The sequence below is a fragment of the Mustelus asterias genome, chromosome 29, assembly GCF_964213995.1.
Source record: "Mustelus asterias chromosome 29, sMusAst1.hap1.1, whole genome shotgun sequence".
NCBI lineage: Eukaryota > Metazoa > Chordata > Chondrichthyes > Carcharhiniformes > Triakidae > Mustelus > Mustelus asterias.
In genome coordinates, this window is record NC_135829.1 from 16178483 (window position 1) to 16191107 (window position 12625).

General features: G+C 49.4%; 1 protein-coding gene across 1 annotated transcript in view; it reads right to left on the bottom strand.

Annotated features, from left to right (window-relative positions):
- Positions 1–2091: 2091 nt before the first annotated feature.
- ca12 (carbonic anhydrase XII) overlaps positions 2092–12625 on the bottom strand; it is a 64764-nt gene continuing 54230 nt past the window's right edge. Inside the window, exons 9-11 of the mRNA XM_078200138.1 lie at positions 10625–10657; positions 6420–6501; positions 2092–3605 (exon numbers count right to left, since the gene is read on the bottom strand). Coding sequence (XP_078056264.1) covers positions 3527–3605; positions 6420–6501; positions 10625–10657 — 194 coding nt within the window. The 3' untranslated portion in view covers positions 2092–3526. The remainder of the gene's footprint in view (positions 3606–6419; positions 6502–10624; positions 10658–12625) is intronic.

Here is a 12625-nt window from a genome sequence, read left to right on the forward strand (position 1 = left end):
TGGGCCGAATGGCCTCCTTCAGCACTGTAGGGGTTTTGTGAACCGTGCTAATATTTTATCCACCCACAATACCACAACTATTCTAGAGGAAAGATGGGAGGAGGCTTTAAAAGGGAACATAAGCAGTCATGGACTAGTTAGTCTGACTGGCCTGGTTCTGTGCCGCGTATCATAGAATCTCTACAGAGCAGGAGGAGGCCATTTGGCCCATCGAGTCAGCACTAACAACAATCCCAACCAGGCCCTATCCCCTTAACCCCACCTATTTACCGTGCTACTCCCCCTGCCAATCCACCTAACCCGCTCATCTTTGGAACTGTGGGAGGAAACCGGAGCACCCGGAGGAAACCCACGCAGACACGGTGAGAATGTGCAGACTCCGCACAGACAGTGACCCGAGGTTGGAATTGAACCTGGGTCCCTGGCGCAGTGAGGCAGCAGTGCTAATCTGAAGGCATTCCATGTACCCAAAATAAAAACAAACTATCCAGTAATTCTAATTCAGCGATACGTGAATAAAATGGGTGGCACAGTGGTTAGCACTGCTGCCTCACAGCGCCAGGGACCCAGGTTCAATTCCCGCCTCGGGTGACTGCACGGAGTCTGCACATTCTCCCCGTGTCTGCGTGGGTTTCCTCCGGGTGCTCCGGTTTCCTCACACAGTCCAAAGATGCATGGGTTAGGTTGATTGGCCATGCTAAATTGACCCTTAGTGTCCCAAGGCGTGTAGGTTAGAGGGATCAATGGGGTAAATGTGCCAGGGTTGTGAGGATAGAGCCTGGGGTGGGATTGTGATCAGTGCAGACTCGATGAGCCGAATGGTCTCCTTCTGCACTATGGGATTCTATGAAAACCAAAAGTAGAAAGCGTATAAAAAGTTGAAATACAGGAGTGGATAATATATTTAGGAGTGTGCTACTAGTGTGATTTTCTGATCAAGAGATGCAGATAATCACAATTTCAACAGTCAACAGATAGATACCCTCCGCTTACAGTGTCTGATGGAGTATTGTGTTACAGAGAACTGCACTGATCCTGAAATGGCCCCTTGACCACCAAGTTTGACATGAAACTTCATTTCAATGGGGAGGCAATGGCCTAGTGGTATTATCACGAGACTATGAACCCAGAAATTCAGCTAATGTTCTGGGGACCCGGGTTCGAATCCCGCCACGGCAGGTAGTGGAATTTGAATTCAATAAGAAACATCTGGAATTAAGAATCTACTGATGACCATGAAAGCATTGTCGGAGAAACCCATCTGGTTCACTGATGTCCTTTAGAATCATAGAAACCCTACAGCACAGAAAGAGGCCATTTGGCCCATCGAGTCTGCACCGGCCACAATCCCACCCAGGCCCTACCCCCATATCCCTACAGATTTACCCACTAGTCCCTCTATAACCTACGCATCTCAGGACACTAAGGGCAATTTTTTTTTAGCATAGCCAATCAACCTAACCCGCACATCTTTGGACTGTGGGAGGAAACCCACGCAGACACGAGGAGAATGTGCAAACTCCACACAGACAGTGACCCAAGCTGGGAATCGAACCCAGGTCCCTGGAGCTGTGAAGCAGCAGTGCTAACCACTGTGCTACCGTGCCGCTTTAGGGAAGGAAATCTGCCGTCCTTACCCGGTCTGGCCTACATGTGACTCCAGAGCCACAGTAATGTGGTTGACTCTCAACTGCCCTCCAAGGGCAACTAGGGATGGGCAATAAATGCTGGCCCAGCCAGCGACGCCCATGTCCCATGAATGAATAAAAACGAACTTTAAAAATTTCAGGAATAAAATAGAAATTACAACGTTAGTCAGTCGCACAGTTTCTGTAGTTGTTTGTAAAGAATTAAAAATACCTTTTTGCTGCCATTCTAAAAATTTTGAAATCCGATGCTATCTGCCATTAAACTTCATCTCTGTCAACATAACCTTTGCTCTCGCGTGTGGCTATCACCTTAAACACATCAACAAGGCTTGAAGTTTTTAAATGAATGAGATAAAACTAAGAACATCTCCGAAAGGCAAAGGAGAGAGTGTGGTCAAAAGGTGTCTGGTCAGGTGCAAAGACAAATGAGGCATTTAAAAAAAAACCCAATGTTTTTATAAATTAAAAGTACACAATACACCGTGAAATAAAGGCAAGCACCTGTCAACGTTTGAAGGAAACTAAAGGTTAATGGAAAATGAGGATTGTGGAGAAGGGGGAGCGGGGGTGGAAGGAATAGTAATAGGAGAATGTTCAAAGATTATATTGGACAATGCTGAGAGGCAGCTCACATTCTTCATAAGCGACAGGAAAATGGGATAAAGACTTTGCATCAGTCTTTGCTCTTGAAGGCATTGCTCTTTTGATGAATTAAGTGGCACTGTTAACACTAATGTCATTCGACAAGGATCTGGTTTGAGAATGATGAGCCTTAACACGGGCCAGGTTGTCAATCCCTCTGAGGCTCCTGAAGGAGTTGGGACAGTTCCTGAGCGAGCCCCGTGCCTTTTTTTGAGCTCACGGAGGTGAGGGGCTGTCCCCTTGGACTGGAAGGGGAATAAGAACTAGGAGTCAGCCATCTGGCCCCTCGAGCCTGCTCCGCCATTCAATAAGATCATGGCTGATCTTTTCGTGGACTCAGCTCCACTTACCCGCCCGCTCACCATCACCCTTAATTCCTTTACCGTTCAAAAATCTATTTATCCTTGCCTTAAAAACACTCAACGAGGGAGCCTGAACTGGGCAGAGAATTCCACAACCCTTTGTGTGAAGAAGTTCCTCCTCAACTCAGTCCTAAATCTGCTTCCCCCTTATTTTGAGGCCGCGCCCCCTCGTACTAGTTTCACCCGCCAATGGAAACAACGTCCATGCTTCTATCTTATCTATTCCCTTCATAATCTTAAAAGGTGGCCATGTGATGTGAGGATTTGGGTTACTGAGTGAGTTTGGGAGAGGGGGGTTGCAATTGTAACCGCCATGCTTCTGTGTGGTGGGTTTTTCTTGGCATTGGAGGGAGTGAGTTGACTGGCAGGGGGTGGGTTGGCAGACAGCGATTGATGGTCTGGAAAGGAAGAGGCAGGAAAATCTTCGCACTGAAGGTGGACATAAAACATGTGGCACACTGAACCGGAATGAATAAGTAAACACGCTCAGAGTTTCTTCTGGACTTAGCCCAAACTCTAGTGAGAGACCAACAGATCCCACCGGCACAAGGTTGTGTCAAGTCTCTTGCCGGAGCTGACCCACACCCTCCCCCCCCCCCCCCCCCTACTCTCTCCAAGACGAACGCCATTACGTTCGCCGGCGATGCGGGGTTGGTCTGGAATCTTCAGGGACGGAAGATCAGTCTTCGAGACACTGCTGTGGGCAATATCCAGGAGAAACATCAACTCGTGAAAGGTTAGAACTGAAGAAGAAAAGTTGGCATTCTTCTGTGAATTTATACAAAACGACACCCCCAGCTGCGAGAGTTTGAGGCAGCTGCACTAACCACTTCTCTAAACTATTTCCAGCATACATCTGATCCAGCGTGAGGCTCACGCTTGCGAAAGCCCGGCGTCTTTGCTGGTTGCCGGTTTGTAAATGACCCCTCTGTTTTCAGTCGTTTCGTTAGCTCTGCGGAAACAAGAAATGTGAGAGATGGGGGGGAAGAAAACATCCCGACAGCGACAAATCATTTGACGACAAAGGTCTAAGTTTATCAATCTGATTCCCTCATTAATGCTCGTCTCCTGGGAAAATCTTAAATCAAAGCGAAAGCAATCCAGGAGGGTTTCATAGAATCATAGAAACCCTACAGTGCAGAAGGAGGCCATTCGGCCCATCGAGTCTGCACTGACAACAATCCCACCCAGGCTCTATCCCCGTAACCCCACACATTTGCCCCGCTAATCCCTCTAACCTACGCATCCCAGGACACTAAGGGGCAATTTAGCACGGCCAATCAACCTAACCCGCACATCTTTGGACTGTGGGAGGAAACCGGAGCACCCGGAGGAAACCCACACAGACACGGGGGGAGAATGTACAAACTCCACACAGACAGTGACCCAAGCCAGGAATTGAACCTGGGTCCCTGGAGCTGTGAGGCAGCAGTGCTAACCACCGTGCCGCCTCCGTGAGGGGCTTTATTCTTTCAAAGAATGAGGAGTGATCCGTCCTTAACACGCTGCACTAGAGGATTCCGAATTCAAGGCGGAAGGATCCTGACCACAAAACCTCTACCTACAGCCCACCCCCAATCTGACAATGGTATTAACATAGAAAATAAAAGCAGGAGTAAACCATTCGACCCTTCAAGCCTGCTGTGCTATTCATTTTTAAGGCTTGTTTATTAGTGTCAGAAGTAGGCTTACATTAACACTGCAATGAAGTTGCTGTGAAAATCCCCCAGTCACCACACTTGAGTACACTGAGGGAGAATTTAGCATTGCCAATGCAGCTAACCAACACATCTTTCGGACTGTGGGAGGAAACCCACGCAGATACGGGGAGAACGTGCAAACTCCACACAGACAGTGACCCAAGCTGGGAATTGAACCCGGCTCCCTGGCGCTGTGAGGCAGCAGTGCTAGCCACTGTGCAGCCCCAGATTTTGATCCCAGATTAGGATGGCAGAGGTGCTTCAGATTCCATGATATTAATATTGCTTTCATTACTCTCTTTTCGAGCCCGTTAAAACTGCTAAAGGAGTTTACCTCTGTGGGCTCTCTCGAAGAGATGTGCTCCAGTCAGGGTTTGGGTTCCTGATCACAACAGCAGCCTGCATTTACATAGCCCCTAGTAAAGCCTTGCAGGAGTGGTGTTAGTCACAGTCCACACAAGGTGCACAAAAACCTGGTCAAAGAGGTAGGTTTCAAGGGGCAACCCAAAGGGGGAGCAGGAAACAGGTCTAGGGAGGGGCAGTGAAGTCTAGGGAGAATATTTCAGAGCCTGGAGCCCGGATATCGGAGACACGGCCACCAATGGTAGAGCGACTAAATTCAGGGCTGTAAAATTCCAGAATTATCCATCGCCATCTCTGGTTAGGATCCACCAAAGCTTCGATATTATAATTCTCAACCTTGTTTTCAAATCCTTCCACGGCCTCCCCATCTCCATATTGCCCTCTAGCCCCACAACCTGCCAAGATATCTGCACTCTTCCAACTCTGGCCTCCAGTATGGGGAGGCAGTGGCCTAGTGGTATTATCAATCCAGCAACTCAGCTAATGTTCTGGGGACCTGGGTTCGAAACTCGCCCACGGAAGATAGTGGAATTTGAATTCGATATGTAAAAAAACAAAATCTGGAATTAAGAATCTACTGATGACCATGAAACCATTGTTGGAAAAACCCACCCTGGTTCTTTAGGGAAGGAAATCTGCCGTCCTTACCCGGTCTGGCCTACATGTGACTCCAGAGCCACAGCAATGTGGTTGACTCTCAACTGCCCTCAGGCAACTAGGGATGGGCAATAAATGCTGGCCAGCCAGCGATGCCCATGTCCCATGAATGAATTAAAAAAAAGTACACCCACTATTTTAATCACTCCTCCATTGAGGACTGGGCTTTCGGGTGCCTGATTCTCAGGCTTTGGAATTCTCATTCCACACCTCTCCATGTAGCTACCACTCCACATGCTACCTCTCCACACCTGTACCTCTTTAACAATGTCCCTTAAACCTTTCCCTTTGACCAAGAACTTGTGGTTGTATCTTCTATACTGCTTAATGTTGACTTTCCTCTGATCACACTCCTGTGAAGTGCCTGGGTTCATCTTAGTGGATAAAAGGTGATATATAAATGAAATTACAATCATAGAATCCCTACAGTGCAGAAGGAGGCCATTGAGCCCATTGGCAACAATCCCACCCAGGCCCTATCCCCGTAACCTCACGTATTTACCCAGGGGATTTTCACAGTAACTTCATTGCGGTGTTAGTGTAAGCCTACCTGCGACAGTAATAAACTTTAAAACTTTAAGCTAATCCCCCTGTCATTAGCGTGACCAATCAATCCATTTATGTTCTCCACTTGAAGTTTAAATTTTATTTATTAGTGTCACAATTAAGGCTTATATTAACACTGCAATGAAGTTACTGTGAAATTCCCCTAGTCGCTACACTGCGGCGCCTGTTCGGGTTACACTGAGGGAGAATTTAGCGAATGCACCTAACCAGCACATCATTCAGACTGTGGGTGGAAACCGGCACACCTGGAGGAAACCCACGCAGACACGGGGAGAACGTGCAGACTCCACACAGACAGTGACCCAAGCCGGGAATCGAACCCGGGTCCCTGGCGCTGTGAGGCAGCAGTGCTAACCACTGTGCCACCGTGCCACCTGTTTTTGTTTCAGCTTTTGTTACAGTAGTATGAGGAGAGAATGATTTCCAGATGCTCCCTTTCAAACAGGGAGTTTGATCAAAGATTTGACCTTAATTCTCACCTTTTCCTGAGAAAGAAGAAGCTCAGAGCCAATGCGACCACAACACACAGCACCAAACCCACAGCAACCGTCAGAATTACACCTGCACAGAAAATAAATCACCGGTAAAAGAGGCTGACACCTTGTTTGCATCAAATATCAAACCTCGTCTTCAGCAAATGTTTCAGTGTTAGGCAGCATGGGGAGAGGGTCTTGTGGTACAGTGGGTAGCGTCCCGGTCTGAGCCAGGAGTCCCGGTCTGAGCCAGGAGTCCCGGTCTGAGCCAGGAGTCCCGGTCTGAGCCTGGAGTCCCGGTCTGAGCCTGGAGCTCTGGGTTTAAGTCTCCAGAACTTGACAGCCAAGGAAGGTGCGTTCATAATGCTGCCAAACAGGTTGAGCGTCAACCTGCAAATCCTGCTAACGCACACCGATAGGCGGCAGTAAGAGTGGGAGAGATTGCTGGACAGCCAAGCGATGAGGAAGAAAGTTGGTGCCTCGACCATCACCGTCCACAGTTCCAGACTACAACATGCATGTAAGAGTGTGTGTGTTACCACATTAACTCAGACTCCCCTGAGATCACCACCATCAGTTGACTTACACCATTCATTTCATAGAATCCCTACAGTGCAGAAGGAGGCCATTCAGCCCATCAAGCTTTCTCTGAGAATGCGGCTACCCCCCGCCGTAACTCTATCCCCGTAACCCCATATATTTAGAATTCTACAGTGCAGAAGGAGGCCATTCGGCCCATCGAGTCTGCACCGTCCACAATCCCACCCAGGCCCTATCCCTGTAACCCCACATATTTAGCCTAGCTAGACCACCCCCCCCCCCCACCCCGATACAATTTAGCATGGCCAATCCACCCAACCTGCACACCTTTGGACAGTGGGAGGAAACCGGAGCACCCGGAGGAAAACCCACGCAGACAAGGGGAGAATGTGCAAACTCCACACAGACAGTGACCCGAGGCTGGAATTGAACCCGGGTCCCTGGCGCTGTGAGGCAGCAGTGCTAACCACTGTGCCACCCTAGTGTTCTACAATGCCAAAAGTGGATGTACGTCTCAGTATTAAATGGGCAGCAAAATTAAGCTTAGTGCCCCCGTGATTTCAGAGAAACTGGACCCTATAAAATACCATCAACGACCCAGGGTCCCTTAACTGAGAATACAATCTCAGCCAGATTGACTTCAGAGTCAGGAATGTTTACACCGTGATCCCAAATCAAATTCTACATATTCATTCCTGGCACGGTGGTTAGCACTGCTGCCTCACAGCGCCAGGGACCCGGGTTCGATTCCCGCCTTGGGTCACCGTCTGTGTGGAGTCTGCACGTTCTCCCCGTGTCTGCGTGGGTTTCCACCGGGGTGCTCCGGTTTCCTCCCACGATCCAAAAGGCGTGCTGGTTAGGGTGGGTTAACCACGGTAAATGTGCGGGGTTTAAGGGAGGGCCTGGTTATGATACTCTTGTTAAGAGAGTCAGTGCAGACTCGATGGGCCGAATGGCCTCTTCTGCATTGTCGGGAGTCTTATGGTTATATGTCGTGAGGTCCTTCCCCTCAAAGATGAGCACTTGGCACCTCTTGGCATGAAACTGAAACTCACACAGATGGGCAGTCTCAGCAGATAGTGGGCAGCCTCTTTGCAGCCTGGCATAGCGGGCACTGAATCCTAGATGTATGAATGGTGCATTCGAGTGACAACTTCCAATGGCTTGCTGTCCCAATGGCTTTTATGGCTGACATTGGCCTGCTGTGTGCTGGCAAGGCCAGGAGAGGGCACTGTGTGACAAATCAACCTCCGAGCTGCCTCAGTATCCAGACCAAGTGTGAACTCGACAAGATTCATAGGAGCCCCTCCAGTGCAGAAAGAGGCCATTCGGCCCATCGAGCCTGCACCGACAACAATCCCACCCAGGCCCTATCCCCCCATACCCCACGTATTTACCCCGCTAATCCCCCTGACACTAAGGGGCAATTTAGCATGGCCAATCCACCTAACCAGCAGCACGGCGGCACAGTGGTCAGCACTGCTGCCTCACAGCTCCAAGGACCCGGCTTCGATCCCTGGGCTTGGGTCACTGTCTGTGCGGAGTCTGCACGTTCTCCCCCCCCCTCCCGTGTCTGCGTGGGTTTTTCCTCCGGGTGCTCCGGTTTCCTCCCACAGTCCGAAAGACGTGCTGGTTAGGTACACTGACCCGAAGGAGGTATCGGGGAATTTCACAATAACTTCATTGCAGTGTTAATGTAAGCCTTGTGACTAATAAATAAACTTTACTTAGCACGTCTTTTGTAGTGTGAGAGGAAACCGGAGCATCCGGAGGGAACCCACGCAGACACGGGGAGAATGTGCAAACTCCACACAGACAGTGACCCGAGGCCAGAATTGAACCCGGGTCCCTGGTGCTGTGAGGCAGCAGTGCTAACCACTGTGCTACCGTGCCACCTGATGTTCTGCAACACCAAAACTGATGTAGGCCTCAGTATTAAATGGGCAGCAAAATTAAGCTTAGTGCACCTGTGATTTCAGAGAAACTGAACCCTGTAAAATACTATCAAAGATCCAGGGGCAATTTAGCACGGCCAATCCACCTAACCTGCACATCTTTGGAGTGTGGGAGGAAACCGGAGCACCTGGAGGAAATGAGGCCATGCTAAATTGCTCCTTAGTGTCCAAAGATGTGCGGGTTAGGTGGATTGGCCATGCTAAATTGCCCCTTAGTGTCAGGGGGGCTAGCTAGGGTAAATGCATGGGGTTATGGGGAATAGGGCCTGGGTGGGATTGTGGCCGGTGCAGACTTAATGGGTCGAAAGGCCTCCTACTTAGGGATTCTATGAAACCCACGCAGACATGGGGAGAACGTGCAGACTCCGCACAGACAGTGACCCGAGGCCGGAATTGAACCCGGGTCCCTGGTGCTGTGAGGCAGCAGTGCTAACCACTGTGTCACCGTGCTGGTTGGAGGCCACCAGGAAGAGGCTGGAACTCAGCAAACCACCAGACCAGGCGGACAGCTATTTTACATTAATGTTCAAATGTTCTTAATTTATTATAAATGAGGATGGAAATTAGCCAGAGACGGGGGGGAATTAATTCTGCAGTTGAAAATTTCGCACATTTCTATAATAAGACATTAAGTATTCCAGACGATGAAATAGGAAGTAGAATGCATGTTAAATTTATCAGATCTGTATATGTACACAATGACAGTACCCGACAGAACCACAGGCTGAGATAAAACACTGAGACGGCACAGTGGTTAGCACTGCTGCCTCACAGCACCAGGGACCTGGGTTCAATTCCCGGCTTGGGTCACTGTCTGTGTGGAGTCTGCACATTCTCCCCGTGTCTGCGTGGGTTTCCTCCCACAGTCCAAAGATGTGCAGTTAGGTGGATTGGCCATGCTAAATTGCCCCTTAGTGTTCAAAGATGTGCAGATTAGGTGGATTGGCCATACTAAATTGCCCCTTAGTGTTCAAAGATGTGCAGATTAGGTGGATTGGCCATGCTAAATTGCCCCTTAGTGTTCAAAGATGTGCAGATTAGGTGGATTAGCTATGGTAAATTGTCTCTTAGTGTCCAAAGATGTGTAGGTTAGGTGGATTGGCCATGCTAAATTGCCCCTTAGTGTTCAAAGATGTGCAGATTAGGTGGATTGGCCATACTAAATTGCCCCTTAGTGTTCAAAGATGTGCAGATTAGGTGGATTGGCCATGCTAAATTGCCCCTTAGTGTTCAAAGATGTGCAGATTAGGTGGATTAGCTATGGTAAATTGTCTCTTAGTGTCCAAAGATGTGCAGGTTAGGTGGATTGGCCATACTAAATTGCCCCTTAGTGTTCAAAGATGTGCAGATTAGGTGGATTAGCTATGGTAAATTGTCTCTTAGTGTCCAAAGATGTGTAGGTTAGGTGGATTGGCCATGGTAAGTGTGTGGGGCTACGGGGATAGGGTGGGGGAGAGGGCCTGGGTAGGATAGTCAGAGAGTCGGTGTAGACTCGATGGACTGAATGGCCTCTTCTACACTGTCGCGATTCTATGATTCTACAATCAGACCTCAGGGCAAGAACTCTGAAGGCAGCGACACTGGGTCAGTGCAGATTAGGCAGTGTGACCTTCTGCACATGCAACTCAGTGGGGAAGAAAAGTAAAGCAGGAAGGAAAGTAGACACCTCTGATCTGTCAGAGCAGCACAAGCTTTGCATATAGAAATATAACATACCCAGAGTCAGCGAATGTTCAGCATTCAGAGTGTCTGAAAGAAAAACAACGTTATATTAACACCAATCTCCTAACAATTTGTACTGCTTCATATTTATTACATTTTGTAACACTATGGGCGCAATCTTACCAAATAAGTTCGATGTGGCATAATCCACGCCCCCCCCCTCACAGATCTTCCCCCTTGCATACCCCATCCCTGCAGATCCCCCTCCCCATGCATATCCCCATCACAGCCTTACCCCCACTCAGGTCCCACAACCCTTGGCACTGCCCCCGACAGTTATGGGACCAGGTGGGCAGTGCCAGGGTGCCCAGTCGGCATAGCCAGGCTGGCACTTCCCAATGGGCACTACCCGGGCCATGCCCCCGACCACCCGGGGAGGGGGGTTTCAATGGCTTCCGATCCCCCCCCCGCCCCGGCATGGCCATGGTGCCTGGTTCCCGCTAGTTGGGTCCATGAGTGAGTCTCATCAGCGAGAGGTGGAGGAAGTGTCCAGGGGGCCGGAAACAGCTAGCCCAGGCACACTAATGTCATGTTAATGATCACAATACTCAAACTGGCTTTGCGCCCTGCATCGAAACAAGACTGGGAGAGCGCGAACCGGCTTTTTAGCCTTGCGTGCTATGTTCCTGGCTCGTCATGCCGCTCGCCCGGCTCAGTGGACCAGTAAGATTGCATCCTATATTTTTCCAGGGCTATAGTTCTCATGTTCAGATCTATAGAGTGTCCTCAATCTAACCAGCACCTTCTATCACATGGTCTTGATTACAATAAAGGCCATCTCTTCCTTGTATCCCTCAGCACCTACATCCCCATCCCAATCCTTCTGTGGCTTTAGTATGGCCAATCCACCTAAACTGCACATCTTTGGACTGTGGGAGGAAACCCAAGCAAACACGGGGAGAATGTGCAAACTCCGCACAGACAGTGACCCAAGCCAGGAATCGAACCCAGTTCCCTGGCGCTGTGAGGTAGCAGTGCTAACCACTGTGCCACCATGTCATGCCATCCTTAAGGCTACCATTAACACGGCCTTTGTCTTGTGTCAATTGCATCTTTGTCAATCTCTCCTTTGCTCCAACCTACCCCCTTCATTCTCTGATGAAGGGTCATCCAGACTCGAAACATTGGCTCTATTCTCTCTCCACAGATGTTGTCAGACCTGCTGAGATTTTCCAGCATTTTCTGTTTCTGTTTCAAGCTTCCAGCATCCGCAGAATTTTGCCTTTATCTTAACATTGAAAGCGGCGTGGGAATAGGAACAAGCACCCGCCCAGGCGGTAAGTACAGGGAAGGCGATGGCCTAGTGGTATTATCGCTAGACTATTAATCCAGAAACTCAGCTAATGTTCTGGGGACCCAGGTTCGAATCCCACCACGGCAGATGGTGGAATTTGAATTCAATAAAAAATATCTGGAATTAAGAATCTACTGATGACCGTGAAACCATTTTCAGAAAAACCCATCTGGTTCACTAACGTCTTTTAAGGAAGGAAATCTGCCATCCTTATCTGGTCTGGCCTACATGTGACCCCAGAGCCACGGCAATGTGGTTGACAATGGGGCGGCACAGTGGTTAGCACTGCTGCCTCACAGCACCAGGGACCTGGGTTCGATTCCTGGCTTGAGTCACTGTCTGTGTGGAGTTTGCACGTTCTCCCCGTGTCTGCCTGGGTTTGCACCGGTTTCTGTCCAAAGATGTGCGGGTTAGACGTGGATTGGCCATGCTAAATTGCCCCTTAGTGTCAGGGGGACTAGCTAGGGTAAATGCATTGGGTTATGGGGGTAGGGCCTGGGTGGGATTGCGGTCAGTGCAGACTCGATGGGCCGAATGGCCTCCTTCAACTGTAGGGTTCTATGATTCTATGACTCTCAACTGCCCTCTGAAATGGCCTAGCAAGCCTCTCAGTTAAAGGGCAACTTAGGGATGGCCAACTAGTGAAATCCATGTCCCACAAATGAAGAGGTTGACGCTAATCATAGAATCCTACAGTGCAG